The sequence below is a fragment of the Ambystoma mexicanum genome, chromosome 2p (genome assembly GCF_040938575.1).
Source record: "Ambystoma mexicanum isolate Mex_15411 chromosome 2p, UKY_AmexF1_1, whole genome shotgun sequence".
Lineage (NCBI taxonomy): Eukaryota > Metazoa > Chordata > Amphibia > Caudata > Ambystomatidae > Ambystoma > Ambystoma mexicanum.
In genome coordinates this window covers 1,466,276,960-1,466,298,964 of record NC_090923.1, presented here as the reverse complement: position 1 = coordinate 1,466,298,964, position 22,005 = coordinate 1,466,276,960, and the positions used below count along the sequence as shown (strand labels likewise).

The following is a 22,005-nucleotide window of genomic DNA, read 5'->3' as shown; positions in this document are numbered from 1 at the left end:
CAGGGAGAGTTACCCAATCCTGGGAGGGGGACCCAGAACAGGATGAAGGAAGTGTGTTTTCTTCAGGTGAGGTCAGAGGTAGAGGTGTAGGATGACCAAGAGGGAAGGAGAGACTGGCCACATGTGGAGGAGTTTCGTGGAGCAGCTAAGGTATTGGCCAGGAGTGGAAGTGGTTCTGCAGTGTGAATGTGCATGTCTGTGTGCCGGCTGTAATGCTTTGGAATAAAACATGGCACTGGTGCATGGTAGGAGAAATACTGGGTGAGTCCCAAATTTTTTGTTTAAGGTGGATTGAGCGGTGTAGGGACCACTTGTACAATATTTAGAACAGAACAAACTGCTCAATTACCCCTCTCCTAGTCTGCCCTTCGGAATGGTCAGAGGAAAGAATAATTTGGATAGATTATCTATTTCATATATCCAAGTTACATGTGAACTTCGAGATTTAAGCCAGTAAAGTGAACAGAGTAAAAACACATTTTAATCAAACAATTCAATACATAATCATGTCGTGGGTGCTTTCCGCAAGACACCACATACATTCAAGATAATATTTAAAAAATAGGAAAAAGAAACAAGTCCAGAGTTATCACATTGTTGTCCCAGTAGTGACTGTGGTTAGTAAGTGACATTCATGATTTATCACAATGAGAACATATGTTTAGAATGTTTATTATATTGCATTTTTGGGGGGAACACACTGTGAATGCACAACAAAAAGAAAAATTCTTTTGCAAAAAAAAGACAACGTTTTTTCTGTTCTATATATTGTACTGGTGCATGGTGCATTCTGGTGCACTCAGAGCCATTATGGACATTTGCTCCAGGCCTCAGTGGAATCTGCACTTGATGTCAATTCTGCTCATTGCTTTTTTTAGTCTGCATTGTTTCAAGGACAAGTTGGGAATACGGTGCACGCATAGGCTAGAATGAGCCGGTGCTGGCTGGAACCTGATAGCATTACCATGGATGTTGTTAAAGCTGAAGACAAGTTATAGAGTTGTTTTCGCAGCTTCCTTGAGAAAGAGAAGAGTTCTGCTCCTTGAGATTACCGTGGTCACTGTGGCCAGGGACCCAGGAGAGCTGCAAATGAGTAGAAACTCTCAGAGCCATAGGATTCTAGAAGGTGCAACCACGCATTTGCGGAGGACTTAAAACGGGGCACTGAGGTGCTCAGGTAGAAAGCTTCACTTGGAGGATGGACGCATCGCTTCAGTCTCATTGATGCCAAGATCTTTCTGCCTGACACGTTTGGAGGCTTTTCAGTGAATTCTGGTGAGATGAGGGTGTGCCTTGCAGCTGTGTCAATGGTGATGTATTTGATCTAGATTTCTTTTATTAATTTATTTACATATTATTCTTGCTGCATTTATTCATTCATGTATGCTTTTGGTGAATAAAGAGGCTGTAAAAGAACCATTGTATAGCCTAGCTGAGTGTTTTAGTGAATAATTGCCCTTCAGCATCCAATGTTTTCATTCAGTCTACTGGGGAGAAAAAACTGAAATATATCAATGCACTTTGCGAAAGCAAAACACAGGCGAGTAGAGAAGATAATGTAATGAGTGAATGTGAAGTGAGTGGTAGAGGTTGTTTGAGTAGTTTATGAGAATAGAAGTCGGCAGAGGATAGTACTAGTGGGGGAGCAGAATAGTAGTGGGAGTATCAGAGTAATAGTTTTATAGGATGGTTGCAAGGGGGAGGAGAGTAGTAGTTGGAGGAGGAGAGTAGTAGTGAGAGGGAGTAATAGTGTAGTGGAAGGGTGTAGAGGAAGGGGAGTAGTAGCAGAGAGGAGAAATAGTGAAGGGGAGTACAAGAAGAGTTAACATCAAAGGGTGGAGGTAAAATCAGGAGGACTGAAAGATTGAAGGGGTATCAGGAAGAAGGGTAGCGTCAGCGGAAAGTAGTCAGAATAGAGAGCGAGGGGAGAGTGTGGACATACAAGGATAGCCTGAGTCAAACCAAAGCAAGATTGAGGCTATATACTTATTCCATTCGAACACTAACCTTTGGATAGAGCAGGGACAGCCAGGAAGTCCCTGAAGGAGATTAGAGATCCAGATTTGTATTGGATCCTTTATAGCACAACCCTAGCTCGAAAGCATAACGGGGCTTAAAAACATATGGAGACAGCATTGGACATTGTGTGTTTGGACACTAGAGCAGTACTGTTGGAGGAAGGGCGGAAAAACATGGATTTAGTCATGGAGGATGTACTGATGGAAAAGCCAAATTTTTAGTGTTTTGCAGAACTGAGGATGCTGAGGGCATTCAGAATCTTCAGCAGGATAGAGGCCCAAAGGACCGGGACATGGTAGGAAGAATACTGTTTTTATTTTCGTTATGGTTTCATGACATAAATCTTTCACACAAGATTTATCACATCATAATTCAAACCTTTCACACATTATTAATCACATCACATCACATATAAGTAATATCATTAAAGCCCGTACAGAATAAATCCTAATATGGAAAAATACTACAAAGTTAATTAATCTATCACATTTCATACATAATTACATCAGCATTCCATCATTAAGATATAGTTTGCTTTGGTAAACCTTAAGTGCTACAGCGATAAAGGCCACCGGTGCAAATCTGTAAATAATTAATTCAACTAAATTACAGACTTGGTTTTTGCTGTTCAGAAAATAACTGAACGGGCCTACAGTGCTTTGACAATAAAGTGGCATGTGCAATTATCTCTATAACAAAACTCTTGAGTCAGCAATTGACACCATCGCCCCCATCAAACTTACCAAAGCCAAGCCGGCAGCCCACCTGAACAAATGGTTCACTCCGGAGCTTAAAATCCTTCGGAACACCAATCGGGCGGAGGAATCCGCCTGGAGAAAAACACCTAAGCTGGCAAACAAATCACTATTTACGGCTACGGCCACCACTTACAAATCAGCCATCCTCTCAGCCAAAAAAGAGACCTATGACAAGAGGATTAACAATGCCAAATTATGAACAAAAGAGCTCTTCACTATCATCAGGGAACTTGAGATTTTATCCACACCTACCGAAACCTGCATTAAAGACGGAGATTGGTGTGAGAAAATCCAAAAACCATTGGCAGACAAAATCTCCATGTTACAATCTAGAACCGAACAAAAAAAGTCCAGCCTAGCTATAAATGTAAATTCTACACCACCAGCCACTCCTATAATTCCAACCTGACCCCATTCTCTTTCACCCCTGTTTCAACAAAAAAAGTGGAAAGCATCATCAAAGGCCTCAAACCTTCCAGATGTCAAGGGGACTCTTGCCCAGCCTCCATCATTCAGGAAGGAGCCAATGAGCTTGCCCCGTTAATAACAGCCCTAATCAACTCGTACTTCAAAACAAGCTCAGTCTCCAGCAGCCTCACGGAAGACTGGGTCATGCCCCCCCTAAAAAAACTAACCCTGACCCTAACAACCCCACTAATTATAGGCCAATCACCACATCTCCTACATCCTCAAGATCCTAGACAGAGTAGCCTACTTGCAGATCCAGAATCATCTGGACGAGAACAACCTTTAGGGCCTCAGACAATCTGGCTTCAGGCCAAGGCATGGAACCGAGACAGTCCTTTTGGACCTAAAAATCAGATGGATGAGGCGAAGGATAAGGGTAACCTAGCCATCCTCCTGCTGCTCGACCTTTCAGCAGCCTTCAACCTCGTTGACCACCAGAGTCTAACAGAACATCTGGTGACATCAGCTGCCTTCTCCAGTCAGGCGACTGCCTGGGTCCAATCCTTCCTCGCCAACCGAACCACCCGGATCTTCTCCCCGGGGGATTCAGCCCATCCCATCCCCACCCTCTGTGGCATCCCCCAAGGCTTGTGCGTCTCACCAACCTCATACAATATCTTCACTAAGCTATTGTTCGACCGACTTGACAACCTGCGTGTCACTTACACAAACTATGCTGATGACACTCAGGTTCTCATCTCCCTCTCCGGCTGCTATGAAGAGGACTCCACACGGATTAACAACCTCTACCTGGAGATCCAAGCCTGGATGGCAGAACACGGCCTATGCCTTAAACAATGAGAAAACCTAGCTCCTTCTCGTCGGATCCCAACCATGGCTTAAAAAATTGGACCCCTGTTACGCATCTATCAACATAGATGGTAACCTAATTACAGTAGCCAAAGAAATCAAAACCCTAGGAGTCTACCTTGACTCCACACTCTCACTTAAAAAACAAGTAAACGCCACAGCCTCCTCCACAGCCTACACAAATAAGCTCATCAACTCATGCAAGGTCTTCCTCTGTTCTTCTAGTTGCATTACCCTAGCCAGAGCACTAGTACTCTCAAAAATCGACTACTGCAATACTCTCTTCCTTGGCACCTCAGAACGCAACCTGAATAAATTGCAGGTGCCTCAAAATAATGCCCTCAGAGCGTCCCTGAGCATCCTGCAACACTCTCACATCTCTTGCTTTAGACGAGATGCCCACTTGCTCCCAGTACGTGATCCAATCACACTCAGATCTCTGGTCACTGTCCACAACTGCCTCTCTAATGACACCCCTAAATACGTGGCAGATAAATTTAGCAAACACGTTTCAGCCAGACCAACGAGAACGCTATACTCTCATTGCCTATCCATCCCCAAATTCTCACTAGAAAAAGCAGGCGGCTCCAGTTTCCCGGCCCTAGCAGCCAAACTATGGAACACCTTACCGGTGAAACTTAGAGCTGAACCTTCCTTTTGGACCTTCAGAGCCTCAACCAAGTCCTGGCTGGCCAACAAGTACCCCTCTACTGCCTGACTCACCCCCTGACTCACCCACTGCCTCATCACTGTATCATCTTAAGCTTAAACTTGTTGTAAACTGCTCTAAGTCTATGGCGCCCAGTCACCTCGGGGTTCGGGGCGCGGTACAAATAAAGAAACTAAACTTAACTTAACTAATTACAGAAAACAAACCATTCAACTAAAAAGGGAAAAGGCCTCAATGTTTACAAGCTCCCATTTCAACAGTGATGAATGCTGTAAGGTCGTACTTCACGTAACAGTAGACATAGGCACGCGTTTAACCAATGGCCCAGAATTTAGTAGGATTCCTTTCCCAGAGCCGTCACATCTCTTTAAGAAAGGAAACTAAGACTAAGGTGAGGCAAAGTTGTTTACCATGCACAACTCTACCCCAAAGAGACTCTGAAATTGCTCTACAAACTTTTCAAAATGTTTTCTCCTACTAGAACCTCAGAACACTGGACTACTACGTGCAGATGCTTCCTCATAGTTCATTGTTCACAGCCTACAATTATTTTGGTTATGCTCCAAATGTATTTGCTGGGCTACCCTTTCTAACGTGTCTAGCTAGCACATGAAGTCTGAATCTTAAAAACAGTTTCTAAATATTTAGAGTATGGAAATGTTTGTAAATACACCATTGCAGATGTCAATATAGGAGGATATTTGGCATATACTTTCATTAGTTTTCGAGTTGTTAGAATTTCCCAATCCTCTAGAATATCAATCTTCTTGATCTTTCTTTGTGGCTAAGTTGGGGATTTTGCAGGCCGAATGTATCTTCACATTGGTTTCCTTAAGGTAACCTTTGCAGCATGTCATACAGCTTGGAGCGTCTCATCCTTTTCCTGCTGTACCAGCTTTTCAAGCTCTGCGTGTACGTTTTACCCTTGAATGCACACAGTTTAACATATAAGTTCAGCTTATTCTATTTCATTATGCAGGAGCCCTAGGAGCAAAGGCCCAGCTGAAATCGTATTGCCGCAATAGGAAGTGATATTGGAAGTCTCAATACAGATTGCCAAAACTTAACTGCTAAGATTACTAACCATTTCTAGGTTAACTCAATTAGTTCCAACCCTTATAATATGCCAGGGGTTACTTTAGCCTCATAAAAGACAGGTATAACAGATTTTTATTTGTGCTATACATGCACTAACCTTCAGGGTAAGCTTGGCTTTAAAATAATTGATCTGTTGTCTATTAGAAATAAGGAATCCTAAGTATGTTAAGTGATTTACCTCCTCAATATGGGCCTTTTTAATATGCCATTTAAAACTGTTGTATTTCTTGTTTCTTTTTAAATTGATGTCTAGTTTTTGGCAGGATTTGTTTTCAGACTGTTTTTCTTGGCAAAAATCCCAAAAATAATTCAGGTTTCTTTGTAAACCAATAATTTTAGTATCAATCAAAATTACATTATCAGCATACGTTAACCAGCCTACCTGCAATGTGCCAATTCTCTGAAGATATAAGTAAGCCTTCAAGAGCACCTGTTGATATAAGAGACATCTAAATTAAATAGAGGGGGACCAAAATGCACCCTATTTCAGGCGTGAGAAAGTGCAGACCTCCTTCGATGGGGATCCCTCCAGTCTAATCTAATAGAGAAATAATCATCCATTCCATGGTCTGGAACGGGTGGCAATGGTCCGGGGACTGAGTTGAAGGCCTGAACATAACGAGAGCCTTTAGCGAGGGTCCCCGATGCCGTTACAACCCGTTCCAGCCCACGGAACAGGTGATTATTGCTATTAACACTTCGGGTTGCCAATCCGGTAACCCGGGGTGCTAAGACCAATGTATTTTCTTTCAATTAATTGAACGCCCCGCGGCGTCCCCTTTATTGAAAGAAAATACTTTCATGTGATAGCTGCCATGGATCAGAAAGGTGGGGCTCTATATAGAGCCCCTCTTCCATTTCCATGGCAGCCAGAATGGAGACGGAACCGCAGCGGCAGCAACAGCAGCAGCCGGCACTGCTAAAGAAAAAAGATAAGTGGGGTAGGGAAATTTAACATGAAGTCAAGGGAGGGTCGGAGGAAGATGGCAGAGTAGGGGAAGCAGCCATCGGGTTGCTTGGATTGTGTGATTCAGTCTGTGATCCAAGCTACCTGATTGGCTGCCCCCTCCCCAGGTGCTAATCTGTATTTAACAAGGACAATATTCCTTTATTCTCTTTTTACAGTATTACATTTACCATCTGTTGTCTTTCTCAAATATGTGTACTGATTTTATACAATCGTTTTTTAGTTCTTCAACACTTAATACATGCTAAAACCCTACCGATTTAAATGCCTTTCTCATCTCTGTTTTTCTATTCATAATTTCTATGTCGAATGCCTTCCTTTTAATGGTGTTTGATAGCAAGTTCTGTGATGGATTATACACTTAAACTATTCCTTATTGTACTATTCCAGGTGAATAATTCTGTTTTTACTTCGTAATCCCAGCTTGCCCAATTTCTAAACATGTGTTGATTGAACAGGGAAACATTATTTTGGTTCTACGTCACTCTGGTTCCACTATTCACCCAATTATTAAGATTGCTTTTGATTATTTTTGACCTATAAAAACTATGAGAACATTTTAAATTTAAGTTGCAGTGATCACATATTGATGCTGTCAACATTTCCAAGGATGTGAACTTATCGTAAGACTTCAAGATATGAAAATAAATTTGATAATGGAATGTGAGGCCATTCTTGACCCTAGCCCGGGATGTCCCTTTTTAAATTACCATTTCATTTAACCAGGTTCCAGTTTGCCATAAGATCCACCCAGCGGGTCCCTCCTGACTTGTTAGTTGCACTAAGTCATACCTCTTAATGGAGGATGGGATAGTGTGAGCATAATATGTTCCTCCCAAGCCTTGATCATATCAGAAAAATTACTATTAAAAACTCCAGCACAGATAACATTTGGGGATCCACCTGTTTCTATCCACTGATTAAGAATCTTGTCAAGCCCTCTTCTCAATTGGTCCTCACATCCCACTTTCGGACTACAATACATATTCATTATTAAAATATCCTGGTCTCTGTCACCCATGTCACTAACAAGTGCAGCCAATAAAATAGATTCATAATTTCACTTTTGCTCAATTAGTGTGGCCCAAGGGCTACATTTGTTGCTATTAGTAGGCCACCCAGCTGTCTCTGCCTAATCCCTTTTCTTGCTTTCCTGAGGCAGATGTTAAACCCATCTATGACCGGGAGCCACATTTCTTGTAGCAAAATAATATTGTGATTAATAAACTGTGCCACAACTTTATTGTTCAAGAAACTGTTATACATTCTAGTATTCCAACTCAGTATCTTCAGATCAGAACAGTTAACAGCCTGCCTTCCTGCTAATGAAAGTTTGCACGGCTGAATTGCTTTCCATGATGTTCCCCTAGAAGAGTCACTGAAGACCTGCCCCATCCCATCTCATCCAATGGGCAACTAATTTTGACTTTACTTTGATGTAACTTACAGACTGAACTGTTACATCCTTTGTCATAGTTTCTGATCTTGGAGCAGTAACCCCCTGCAATCAAATTGGTGTTGGAAGAATGGTATCAAAACCTCCTTGTAAAAGTGATTCGTAAGACACTCTTACCAGTATGAACACAACTTTTGAAAAATAATACAGGGTTACTTTATTATAATGTCAGCCGAAGATATTGCAGACAGGGCTGGTATACCTAAAATTGACACAACTCTCGAACTGTTGAGCAGAATATTCTCTTGATCTTTAAAACAGATTCTAAATGTATACAAAGGGTCTCCTTCCTCCCCGATACTACAGTTTCTTAGCAGAAATTGGACATATTCTTAAGGTTGACTCTGCCCTTCTCCATATCACACTGTTTCTCTATCACCCCAGGCTTTAAAGGTATCGTGTAGCAGCCAGACTCGATCCTTTTCTAACCCATGGAAGTGTTCACAGAAGTCCCCACTATGTTTTCATTGTCAGAGTCTTGTGGGCTTAGCGCTTGCACTTCTTTCTCTTCCATACTCCCGCTCCCGTTATTGTGTTGGCTACGAAGAAGGTTCTATTGTCCTCCTGTAGTTTCCGTTTATTCTCATTTTGAGTCTTGGATTGTTCTTAGAGTGATGACATATCTACATCTGTTGCTGAGACTGGAGGTAATTGTGAGTTCTTAGATAGGATTCTCACAAATGTGCACGATCCATCCTGTTTATTTTTAGAGATGTTCTTAAGAGATACCTCACTTACTCTTTTTAAAGAGCTTGTAGTCAATCTTACTTTGATCGCCAACAAGATTCTTTCCCTTACCGCTCTCATAAGTGGGTAGTGTATTGGTCAGACTTATACTATGATCCAATACGGGACACGGATGGTTGACACTCCGCTGTTATCCGAGTGGCATTACTTTTAGGTAGCTCTTGTGGAGCCAAAACACAATCGGAAATGATCGCTATTGGAAGATGGCGCCAGGTTCTGTTTTAGTGCTTTAGCTGCTCTCATCATTTCCGTTGAATGGTGTGTGCCTTTACCTCGTAGCTTATGTTACAGTAAAGTCTCACAATGGACTGACGAAGCAAATTTAAATCCGACATGGAGGCAGAGCCCAATGACGCGCTCATAGTTATTGGAAAGTCGAAATGGACAACAGCCTGGGGAGTTTCTAACACATTGTTCCTTCCTAGACAATGCCTTCCTTCTTTATCAGTCATCATTAGTCTACTCTGAGTTTGAAGACTCTGATGTGTATATAGCTATACATATACATAAAGAGAGGGAAAGCAATGGATATAGAGAGTGAGGAAAGAAAGAAAGAAAGAAAGAAAGATAGAAAGAAAGAAAGAAAGAAAGAAAGAAAGAAAGAAAGAAAGAAAGAAAGAAAGAAAGAAAGAAAGAAAGAAAGAAAGAAAGAAAGAAAGAAAGAAAGAAAGAAAGAAAGACATGTGGGTGAGCATGTATTATATCTCTTGCATACACAACATGTGAGTGAATGAAACAAAGTGTCCCTTTAGGTTTTCAAATTGATCAAAATTCTGATGCTAGTTTTTAGGATAATGTGAACAAAGCCAAAGGAATAGCCCAAAATGTTTTTCTCCTCTAGTCCATTTTCAAATAAACATAATGGCCCTCATTACGACCCTGGCGGAAAGTGACTGACCGGACCGCCACAGCGTAAATAGCGTTTCCGCCATTGCACGATGGAGCAAAGTGCGGCCCATTCCGACCCATCGGGCACGAGCACCACGGCATGGCGGAAGTGCAAAGTCCGCGATGGCGGAAATGACCCCAAAACGGCCCACACCGCCGCCGTACGGCGCCCTAGGTGCAATACCGCCACCCATCACAGCGGACACCGCAGTGTGCGCCTACCGGAAAGTACGGTGACCGGAAATATACGGAAACGGAAGTTAAAACATGGGCCCGGAACGGGAAACATCCCGCCGTACACCTATAAAACCACTAAAACCACACAACCACTAAAAACACTACCCAGAGACACACCCCAACCCGTCATCCACCCTAGCGAAACCAAGAAAAATGGGAAAAGTAGCGAAGAAAGCGTGCGACCGCAAGCGGCAGGTCCACTTCTCCCGTGAGGAACTCACCGTGCTAACAGAGACCCTCCAGGAGAATGCTGCCGTCGTCTTCTGCACGCAAATGACCAGGACGGCACTTGCAAACAAGAAGGCCATATGGGCTCTGGTGGCACAGCGGGTAAGTGCGGTGGGGACCGCACCCCGCACCCCACAGCAATGCCGAAAGCGATGGGACGACCTGCGGATACGCGTCCGCAGCATACTCTCTGCCAACCGCAACATTGCCACAGCCACCGGGGGAGGTCCTGAATCACCCATCAAGTTGACCCCCTGGGAAGAAATCTGTGCCTCCACCATCGGAATGGAGAGCATAGAGGGAGTCGGAGGGATGGAGAAAGGAGTGCAGACATCCGAAGATTCATGTAGGTGGGCCAAATAAAACAATGCCAAATCCACAAAGTCCATCCATGTGAAGTACCATGTGTCCACATAGTGCAACAGAAACACATGTCCAGGAGAACGTCCACACACATCGGCCTGATAGCGCACGTTAAAACCCACAATAAATACATAAATAATTAAAAACCCCTAAAAAACGCACTACACGTGCAGCAGGCACACCCTAACTGCAGGCTGCCAAACAACTGCACCCTCACTCCACACACAAATGAAAGCACCTCCAAGGCCCCGACCCAAATCACCCTCAGGTACCACCCCAATGCATGTGATACAATGCCATTCCAATTCCCACAGATCCATCAATAACCCTCGCCCTCCTTTACTCCACCACAGGGTCCGATCCAAACGACGAGCATCAGGACACCCCTACCAGCACACCTGCAAAGAGGGCCAAGACCAACGGCCAAAGACCCTCCACCTCAGCTGCACGCATCAAGACACGGCAGCAGCACAAATCAGGTGGCAGCACAGAGGAGGGAACATCAACAGGCACCCCAGCAGCCAGCATGCCCACACCACCACCACCACAGGTCCCCCCAACGGATGCCACAGAAGGCACTGCCTCTGGTGGCAGCAGCACCATAGGTGACACCCCATTGATGGAGGCATGCTCCGACACAGAAGACGGGGATGTCGAAGTCAGATCCATCCATGACCTGTCCCAATCCCCCTGTCTGTCCCATCCCGTACAACATGAGGATACCACGCAGGGGCACCCACAAGACGACGACTGGCCATCCCCCACAAGCCCTGTGGCAAGGCAACATGAGGACAACAGCCCCTCTGTGACACCCCCGCAAATGGCCATGGCCCAGCAGAGGCAACAGTCCCTCGACCAGTTAATCGTGCAACAGCAGCAACTGGCCACGCTCCTCAAGGACCATGCCGATGAATGTGGGGGCACTAAGGCAGACATAGAAACATCAACTGAGACACTTAGGGCAGAAATGGAGAGAGGTACAGAGACACTAAGGGCACAAATGGAGAGTAGCACCGAGAGCCTGGGAGTCCAAATGGAGAGAAGCACCGAGAGCCTGAGGGGGGAACTGCATGCGACGTCCAAGGACGTATGTGCCGAACTTGCCGCAGTGCGCCGTGTGCTCACTGAGCTCTCGCAAACCCTTAGGGACATGCATGGACGTGAGCAGGCAGAGACATCATCCGTTGCAAGTTCCGTCCAGGGCAGCCCCCAACGTAGATCTGGGAGGAACCTGCGCTCCACAGGCAGGGGTGCCCCTGATACCCGCAGAGGGGGCTTGCAATAGCGACTGCCCACTGACAATGAGCATCTTTGGACACTGGTGTTCGGGGGGGAGGTAGGAGGGTGGAGGGGGTGTGTTGGGCTCACTTGGGTGGCGGGTCGATAGGGTGTTCAACATGATATCACATATGCCATAAACAGTGCACGATCAACCAATGAGATGTGTGGACATTGATCTTTGTGTACTAGGCCATCATAGGCGTACAGTCCATATTGTGCATGTCCCAGACACACACAGTGCCACGAGTCCCGTGTCCATGTATCAGCCACCAGGCGTGAGTGCTAGAAGCATACATCAATGAGATGCTGACGAATGTCACGGCCCTCCGGTGCCTCGCAGACTCCTTGAGGTGCTGCCACATCCCCACCCTCATCATGACCATCATCAGGTGCTTGCAGTTCTGCGTCAGGGGGCATGGGCACATTTCTACGTACGCACATGTTGTGGAGCATGACACATGCCATCGCCATCTTTGCAACCTTCTCATGGCGGTACAGGAGTGCCCCGCCAGACCTGCTGAGGCAGCGGAAACGACCCTTCAGTAGGCCGAATGCCTGTTCAATGACTACACGGGTACGTGAGTGGGCATGGTTGTAGTCCTCCTCATGCTGGTCCCGTGGGTTCCGGACTGGTGTGAGGAGCCATCTCTTCAGTGGAGATCCAGCATCACCTGTATGTGGACGATAAACGTATGATGTGGAATGCCATTGCTACGTACGCACACCCCCCCCCCCTTCCTGTCAGGTCATTGCCGAATCACATACCCCACATTATCATGCATGTAATGTGACTCACCGAGTAGCCAGGATCTGTTCCCTGCGTGTCGCTCCATGTAGCGTGGTATTGTAGAGTTCCTCAAGACCATAGAATCATGGGTTGATCCAGGGAATCTGGCACAACAATGTGTAATGATCCTGTTGGAGTCACACACCATTTGTACATTCAGAGAATGAAATTGTTTTCGGTTGCGGTACTGGGCCTCCATGGCATGTGGGACGACCAATTCCACATGGGTGCAGTCGATGGCACCAATGCAACCCGGTATGCCGGCAAGTGCATGGAATCCCACTTTTGTGTTGGTAATTTCCTGCTCCGAGCGTGGTAGGGAGATGTAGTCGTCTGCGTGCTGCAGGAGGGCATCGAGCACTTGCAATAGTGTCCGTGAGAACAGTGGCTGAGAAATGCCATGCAACTGTCTGACTGTGTGCTGGTAGGTGCCTGTGGCCAGGAAGTGGAGTACAGACACCACCTTCAGTAGGGGTGGGATGGCGGTTGGGCTATCTATCATGCTGACAAGGTCAGCCTGTGTCATGTCCACAATGGCGGCTATGGTGTCCCGGTCCAGACGGTAGAGGGTGTGGATCTGCTCATCAGTGAGGTTGAACGGATGTGCTCGGAGGCGTGGGATTGCGGGCTGCCTGCGTGGTGGTAGTGGCTTTGCTGGCGGCCCTTGCTGGCCCTGCCTTGCCCTCCTCCTCCTCCTGCGTCTCCTCCGTGCGGCCGGTTGTAGTTGGTGTTCGTCTTCTTCTTGGAGTTGGAGTACTTGCAGTGCTATCATGTCCCCCAGGGCCAACATCGCGAGTCCTGCCGGTAGCATTTCGGTGTGGTTGTGGGAGGAGACTGGGTGTGCAATTTATGTGTTTTCAGGCTGTATGGCCTCCACCTGTGGTGATTCATTCCACCTGTGCAAACTGCTCTCCCCTTTGGCCGAGCACGTCCCGCACACAACGCTGCAATTCGGGGAATGGCATCTTGCTATTGCAATCATGTATTTGTACCCGATGGCCGTGTAACATTGGTTGATATGTTCATTCTGCTGTGGTCCCATTGTTTCACATTCTATCTGTGCAGTCGCGAACAGACTTGTGAAGGGTCAGTGGAACGTAGTACTCGAGTAACGGTGGACCCTCATGCATCACTGTACCGAGTTGCAACGACGGGCGGGGCGTCCCATTTGTGGGTGAAGGCAGTTGCCATTTTCACACACAGCCGCACTCGATGGATTAATTAGTGATTCCAAACGGCCACAGATGCCTCTTCGACGTGATGTTGCAAATGAGGAATTCGAAGGGCGGCGCTTTCGGTTTTCAGCTAGCGGCGAGGAAATGCCCACAGGTCTGACTGCAAATATAACGTACTATTGTTCAATGTCCTTGGGACAGGGGCCATGGCGAGGATGCAATGATTGATATGAATGGTTTGGGATGCGCAATGGCGACGTGGGCGATGAGGCCGGACGTTCCCAAATACATGTTACTTCACTACACTGGAATTACGGGCTGGGGCACTGTGGATTTTGCAGGCTGCATAACGCACAGACTCAATGGATATTTCTAATGTTATGTGAGTAAATATTCAGGCGTTTTAAATCCGGGATGAGGGAATGATGAATGGATGCATGGGCAGGTGATTTGATACAGAGTTTGCCATGTACAGGGCTTCTTGGGATCTATCCGCCTCCCCTACGCTATGTGATGCAGGGCTGCCATAGTGGGACCATCGTCTATCTGGCCTTGTTGAGCCCTCCCTGTCTCGACGCGCCCTCAGACACTTGTGTCCATGCACGTTACCAATCCCATCTGATGGATTCTGTTTTGACAGACGCATGCACAGGTACACTCGTTTGTGATGGTGTTTACACCTCGATATAGATAGTTATGAGTCGCAAGTGGTTTTTGGGTGGTGATGAACCTTTGGAGTGGGCTAGCATGCATATGGCTGTGGATTTAGTGTGATCATTGAAGTGAGTTGTTGGAATGTAGTTCTGATGGCCATTCTGTTCTTTTTCTTTTCTTTTGGTTGACAGGTATCTCCTCCCCTTTTGCCACTGCCATCTGTATGCCACTCCTGCAGATGGGTTTTACTCCCGACACCTGCTGCTTCGTGTTAATCAGTGGAGCAGCATTACGATCTTATGGGACGATCGCCAATGGGCCACATGCCCTTACGCAGTACTGGTGGCTCGGAGCAACATTTCGGCCTTTCAGCTGGACTAGTGCCTCCCCATTGGGACGGCCCTGCGGTTCTGTGCGCTTCCATGTTGCCTTTTCGTACGTGAATGTGGCTCTGTGTACCATGATGGAACAGGGCGTCACACAAGTAGTGGCTGGTCATTTCTTGCGGATGCAGCCCACAATGGTGAAATGTGTTTTGGAGTTCATGGCCTGATGGCTGTATGGGCTTGGTGATTTTGTTGTGCATTAAATTTCTATTCTGATTTGGCCCGTGTAGCGTTCTTCTTTGCAAGTGATGTGGCATATTCCTATTTGGGGAGCGATGTATTGTGAGGAGATCTGCATTGGGTTCCAGCTTCGGAGTTTAGTTGCGTGGTACTGTACTGGGCGCGTTTGCCTACGAAGCCCGTGAGGTCAGGGATGGGGGCTGCCAATATGACTGTTTGAATGTTGTCATGCTCAGGGGCGGGGGATTGGGTTTTGTGTAACAGATGCCGGTCAGCCAGGTGGACTGGTGGAATGATGTGATTTTAGGAATATTGCTGGTCACAGGTGCCTGTGTTTGCGTGCGTTTCTTGGTGGGGGACTGTGGTCATGTCCATTGGGATGGCTTCTGTATTCGTGCCATCTGTGCCCTGCAGCTCCCATTGGCCCCTCTTGTGTTTCATTTGTTCGTTGGCATGCATGGGTGACTTGTACATTTCACTGGTTGCATTGTGACTTCATTGCACCTACGGGGAGTTGTACTTTGTGGGCAGGGAGCGGTGTACAGGCACTCAGTAGGGCCGTTTACGGTTGATTCGCGATGCCGTACTTCTCACCATGGCGGAATGGTACATTCCGCCATGCTTGATGGCGTTAGGTACATGTCCGCTAGGGTCGGAATTGGCGTACCCTTGCGCCATGGTGGTGTTTACGGTTTGGCATGGCGCGCGCGCGCGTGCTTGGTGCAGTTAGCGTTGGCGTTCACTACGGTGTCGCTAATGGCTTCGTACTTTGCGGTGACGGGTCATAGTCGCACCGAGCGCTATTCGATGGCGGTATTGCATTTCCGCCATCGTTTTTCGATTTCCGCCAGGGTCGTAATGAGGGCCAATATGTGCTACTCTTTCCTGATTTTTTTGGGAAAATTAGAAAGTGATGCATGGGAGGGCCTCTGTCAGTCCTCTTGATACACGTAAAAACAAACACTATTACGTCAAATCCGGGAACTAAAGGCTGGTCTAAAGCATTTTGACTGGCAGCAGAGGAGAATCTGCTTGCCAGCGTGTAGAAGATGGAATACTAACTATAGCGAAAGCCATTATGTTGCTCACCTAACAAAGCAGGCCATTACCAATGAGAACATGGTAAGAGAACAAAACAGCAGGCGCTCTCTGTAAAAGTGTTTACATCATGGTTAGCCATCCTGTTGTACACAAATGATTCTAAAAAATTACCAGGCAAGGAGAGTGGATAAGCTGAGCCCAAGCACCTTATTTCACACCCTATGCTAATTTCCCATCACAACACTGCATAACATAGGTTTTGAGGCAAAACTTAAAAATGTAATTTGTACTTTTTGTTAGCTTATTTATTGCGTTCAACCTTAAAAAAGAGAAATACCTTCAGCCGACAGACTTCCTGTCGCAGGTCAGACACTTCTTGCTGCAACTGCTCCAGGACACCGCTTTCAGGGCAGTTGAGTGATTCAAATGCCTGCAGATGAGAGGAGACTTTGTCACAGTGATAAGCTAAGCACACACACACACACCAAGTATAGCACAGGCAGCAGCAACGCAAGTTTCCCCAAAGTAGAGTTGTGTCGAAAAAAATGAATTAGCAATTTTGTTAAAAAAACTTTTTTTTATTCGACGGTTGAGGCATATGACAACAATACAATATCATCATGGACAGGCAACATTACAGGCAACAATCATAGAGAGCCAGGACCCCCACCCCATTTGCCTGTGGGTCTTTCCGATCAATAATCTCACCCTCCCGTGCGTTTCATCCCATTCCACCCTGACCCAGATATAGCCAGATATAGCCGTGCTAAGCGAGGTTTAGAGGTTAGGGCCGGATATTTGTCATTGTATTCAAGAAGCGGAGACCAGATAGTGTGAAAGAGGTGGAGCCTCCCCTCTCGTGCTGCGATTAATCTCTTCAACACCAACACATCCCATATCTTTCCCCACCACAGAGTCAAACTCGGGCCCTGTAGGACCTTCCGGCATCGGGCGATGTTGATGCGTTCCGCCAGAAGCAGCTGTGTCAGCAATTTAGCATGCACCCCCGATTTGGGATAGACCCCTTCTACCAGGAACCCCAGCAACATAATTTTGGGGCAGATCGGGAGTTTGTTCCCTGTTATATCATTGATTACCCCTGCAATAGACCCCCAAAACATTTGAACTCGGGGCGAGCTCCACCACATATGAAAGTATGTCCTTTGTGCCCCGCAGTTCTGCGAACAGGTAGGGGGGATGGATGCTTGGAAATGATGGATCTGGGTCGGGGTAATACCATCGGAAAATCAACTTTAGGGCACACTCATTATTCGTAACCTATCTGGATGCTTCACAGCCAGTCGCACACCTGAACTGCCTTCCTGGCAACACCAGCACTCATAACTGTCTCTGTATCCCTACAGTCCCACTACCAGCACTTGACACCGGTTGTCTGCACTTACCCTTGCACTTGCCACAAGCTGGCCGTACTATACTTATTGTTATTATTCTTTTATTCCATGTACTGCACTTTCCCCTCCCCTTCTCCCTCGCACTTTCCCCCTTCCCGCTTCCCCCTTCCCATGCACTTGCGCAATCTGAATGACACCTGGCCTAGTAGGATCGCTGTCTGTCTTCCCTCTGTTCCCCCTCACTTGCCTCGTCGCGCCATTGAAACACTTGTGTATAGGCGGCTTATAAATATCATATCATATCATGGTCTGTATCGAGGACAAGTACATCGAGTTGTGGCCTCATCCACCACCTGAGCCTCTATCCACGCCTCTTCACTTTTGCCTCGTCTCACCATGTTCCCAGACCTCTGATCCAGCCTCCTCCACCCACTCTCCAGGCTTACCACTTGCATCGTAACTCCTCTCTTCAACTCTGGCTCCTCTACAAAACTCCACTGTCCTCTTATTGACTCTTACCTCAATCCTCCAATAAACACTGGCTCAGCCTCTGTGGTTTATAAGACTCCGCCTCCTCCCAGTGGCTTAGGCTTTGACTGAGTATTTGCAATGGTGTCCAGTAACTGGGGCATGGTTAGGATTGTGTTCTGCTTCTGGGTGCGCTTGGCCTCACTTTGGGTTTAGACGGCTTAACAAAACCGTAATCTGCCCACGTCTAAATGCTGCCATTTTATGCCCAAGTTAACTCTCAGTTGTCCCATTCATGCAAACTAAGGTCAGATAATACCTCATATGCATGGAATATTTGACATATGTGGCATATCTATAGAAATAAGGGTCTTTGATGAGTCAATTCAATTAGAAAACATTTCTTTAGGTTTTCAATCAGTATTACATGGTCAGGATGTACGTGGTTGAACATTTCAACAAATAGGAAGGTTTCTTCAACTGTTCAGTGTTTCATGGTCTGATTGGGAAAATTCCCCCAGATTCCCAGCTCGGACCTGATCTTGCCGTCTCTCTGTGAATATCCAGTGGTGACAGTGGTGCACCAGGGAACCTTTCCTCCAAGTTCTAGGATCCTGTGTGATTCTCTTTCTCACTCAGGTCAGCAAATACCATTAATGTTATGGTGGGTTTAAAAATCATAAAAACAGCATTCTACATTAATTGTGAGAGAAGAATATGCAATATAAGCTATAAAAAAAGCCACACAAGTCAATAGTCATGCATGCAAGTTCACTTCCAGTTTAGGCCCACTGAACAATTACTTTTCCTCAGTTTCCTGTATTCCCAATCATTTTTTCCTCAGCTCATCTTCCCAACTGGTCTTTATTAGAGTTACAAGGGCAAACCAAACCAATTTAGTTAGGGGTGCAGAATATGAATAAAAGTGACTCAATCAGAGTCAGGATAGGTATGCCCAAGGCAAATATCTGTTATTCTCAGGAAGGTTCCAGAAATCTCCAATGCAAAAGTTCTTTAAGTTCTTGCTATGGCCAGGGCCTGGTCATTTCTACCAGCTTTAAAAACAAAAACAAATATGGTTGTCTTTCAGTGTCTAAAATGAAGCTTAACAAATTCAAAGACAAATGTCTCTCATGACCTTGCTTGTACCAAAACATAAGTAAAGTCTCTAGCATTCGTAGCCTCCCAGGCAATGTTCTTGTGCAGTGGGGGGTGGGGGGGGGGAGCAGGTGTCCCCTTCCTCCCAGGTATCAAATGGCGCTGGGGGCTGATGGCTGATTCTGTAGTTTGTGTTACACCAGTGCCAGCCTTAAATTAAGGCCCAGAGCCATATGAAGAGAGTCAGCCACCTCAAGGTATTTACAAGGTCCTCTCACCACCTCACTCACTCAGGGTCCTGGTTCTACAGCCTCCCAACCCAAACTTTATCTCGTCCTTGACATCCTGCCATGAGTTTGCACTTTGGGACCACCTCTTATTCCTTTTTCTTCTTTCTCTCTTTCATCATGCTTCTGCTGCACCTCCTCAGCAAATCACCACAGGCTCATTCCTCCACCGGTCCCAGGCTTTCCTGTACATCGTCTTTCAGTTGTCTCCTCCTACTCCTCTATTCCCCGGATCCTCATTTCCTCCACCTTCTCTGTTCCCCTCCTCTCGACTTTCTGTTTTGCCTTTCCACTCTTGTCATCTTTCTCTCCAATTGCCTACACACTGTTCACCACCTTCTCTTTAGGTACCTTATTATTAAGGGTGGCTTCCTCAACCCTGCTGTGTGCTTCCTTTCATCCATCTCCTCCTTGGCTTCTCTACTCACCTTCCCCGTAACATCTTTCCTTACATCCTCCTTATACACCTATGCAACCAGAGTCAACTTCTCAATCTAGCTTCCCCAAAATCCTGGGGCATTTGCTCCTCAGCCTTCTGGTTTTCTCACTCCGTAATGTCTTCTATATTTCTATCCTGGGCTTCCTGGGTCTTCCTCCCCCAGCCTCCTGATGCTTCCTCTCCACAGCCTCTTGGCTCTTTCTTTCTCCTCAACATTCTGTGTTTCCCTAACTCCAGTCTCATGGTTCTTTCTCTCTTTTCCCAAATTTGTGTGTGTCCATTCCCAACTTTCTAGGTCCCGCTCTGTCTCCTCACAGCCCTCGCGCTGTTTCTCTGTCCAGCTTTCTGGATCTTTCTCTTGCCATTTTCCTGGATCTTTCTCTCCACAGTGACTTAGCTCTTCCTTACCCAACCTTCCTAGGTCTTTCTCTTCTCAGTCTCATGGTCTCTCCTATGGACTCTGGAATCCAGCTCGAGTGCTTTCTGATCACCTGTCTAGCCATCGCAGAATTTGCTCTTTCTTCAACCTTCCACAATCTTATCTTTTACAGGGCTCTGTGCCTGCCTTCCAGCCTTGCTGTAGCCTAATGGAGCTGAGGTGTGGCTTATACGCAAGGAGTATAGTGATTGGCGTATGGCCCCCACCCCTGGGTAGGGTTTACAGTTTTAATGTGGGACTTGTGCTGATTATTCACTCCCCATGGACGGTCCTATCTCTGCTGATCACACATTGGTACGCCCATGGGGATGTCTCTCTTAAACTCAGGGATACATAAGTGAGACTTAGGAACCAAAATCTCCATCTGGTATTTATTTGTTTGCGTGCAGCCATTGACTCAATCCCTAGATCTAAGTTATGGCTGCACCAATTTCAAATGGGGGTCCCTATTAATCTGCTGGCAGCCATAAGCAGCCTGCATGTAGGAACATATGCCTGTGTACGCATTCCAGCAGGCAAAGGCCTATCCAAGCCCTTCTCAGCCTCTAGGGGCATTAACATGGGTGCGTTGTCACCGCTACGCTCTTCAGTTTATATATAAACCAAATCACTAAAGAGCTGTCCCAATGTGACATGGATGCACCTATGTTAGGAGTGAAGAAAATTGGCATTCTGCTATATGCAGACGATACTGTCCTGATTAGCAAGACCAGAGGAGGTATTCAGAAGGTGTTACATTTGTTTGCTTTGGTATCATCAAGGTTGGGTCCTGTAATTAATTTGAACAAAACCAAGACTATGTTTTGGTCTAAAAAATGCAAGAAATTCCTCGACCCAATCCGCTTGGGGCCGGTTGAGATTGAGAGAGTCGTATTTAATGACTATCTGAGAGTGTGTCTTGATGAAAGAGGATCTTGGGGAAGACGGATAGAAAATCCTTACTTAACTATTCAAGGCAAGGAGCGTTGGTGCAAGGTTTCATGAACTATTATGGGGGTAATGCAGTGTCTCAGGGCCCAGGAGTTCCAAGGACCTGCACAAACTCATCTGCTATGTATGGTGCCAAAATCTGGGGCCATTCTGATCTTGGTAGGATGGAGCAGAGGGAAGTGGCAATGTTGAAAGAACTTCTTGCCCTCCAAAGGAGTGCACCATCTCTTCCTTTAAGATTAGAGCGGGGGGGTAGATGGTCTTGCTTTCGATGTTAAGCTCCGACCATTAATGTACTGCTACAAACTGTGCACCTCACCCGCCCTTCGAACCTATAGAGAAGCCCTCTTTGATGTACTTGCGCAAGAAGGCACTAGAGCCCTTCCATGGGTTAGTAATGTCTCAAGCCTCACAAAAAAACTCAGCCTATCCTCTAAGATTACACTGGAACCCCAAGACCATATGGTAGCAAAAGACTGCATCAAGCAGAGATACAGGGATTGGTACTAGAAGATTACATTTTAAGGGATCGGCTTGTCTGGTGAAATCGCGGAATACATCAAGCAGAAGCCCTCGTTCGGCCGAGAAAAATATTTATCTTGCACTGATGATAAGCTAGCACGTACCTTGTTCTTAAAAGCACAGTTAGGGATACTTCCATTGGCAGCGGTCGTAAGCTCCTGGGGCAAAGGCGATCTACCCCTGTGTAAAATGTGCGGGCAGGGAGACAAAGATCTTGAGCACTTTCTGTTTACGTGCACTCAACATAGGAACATATG

At 46.3% G+C, this 22,005-nt stretch overlaps 1 protein-coding gene across 3 annotated transcripts in view; it reads right to left on the bottom strand.

The window, feature by feature from the left end:
- The window catches only part of LOC138567624 (syntaxin-binding protein 4-like), an 839,836-nt gene that overhangs the window by 147,483 nt on the left and 670,348 nt on the right, over positions 1–22,005 (bottom strand). For all 3 annotated transcript variants that reach the window (XM_069646045.1, XM_069646044.1, XM_069646046.1), the window contains one exon: positions 16,551–16,643. In XM_069646045.1, coding sequence (XP_069502146.1) covers positions 16,551–16,643 — 93 coding nt within the window. The remainder of the gene's footprint in view (positions 1–16,550; positions 16,644–22,005) is intronic.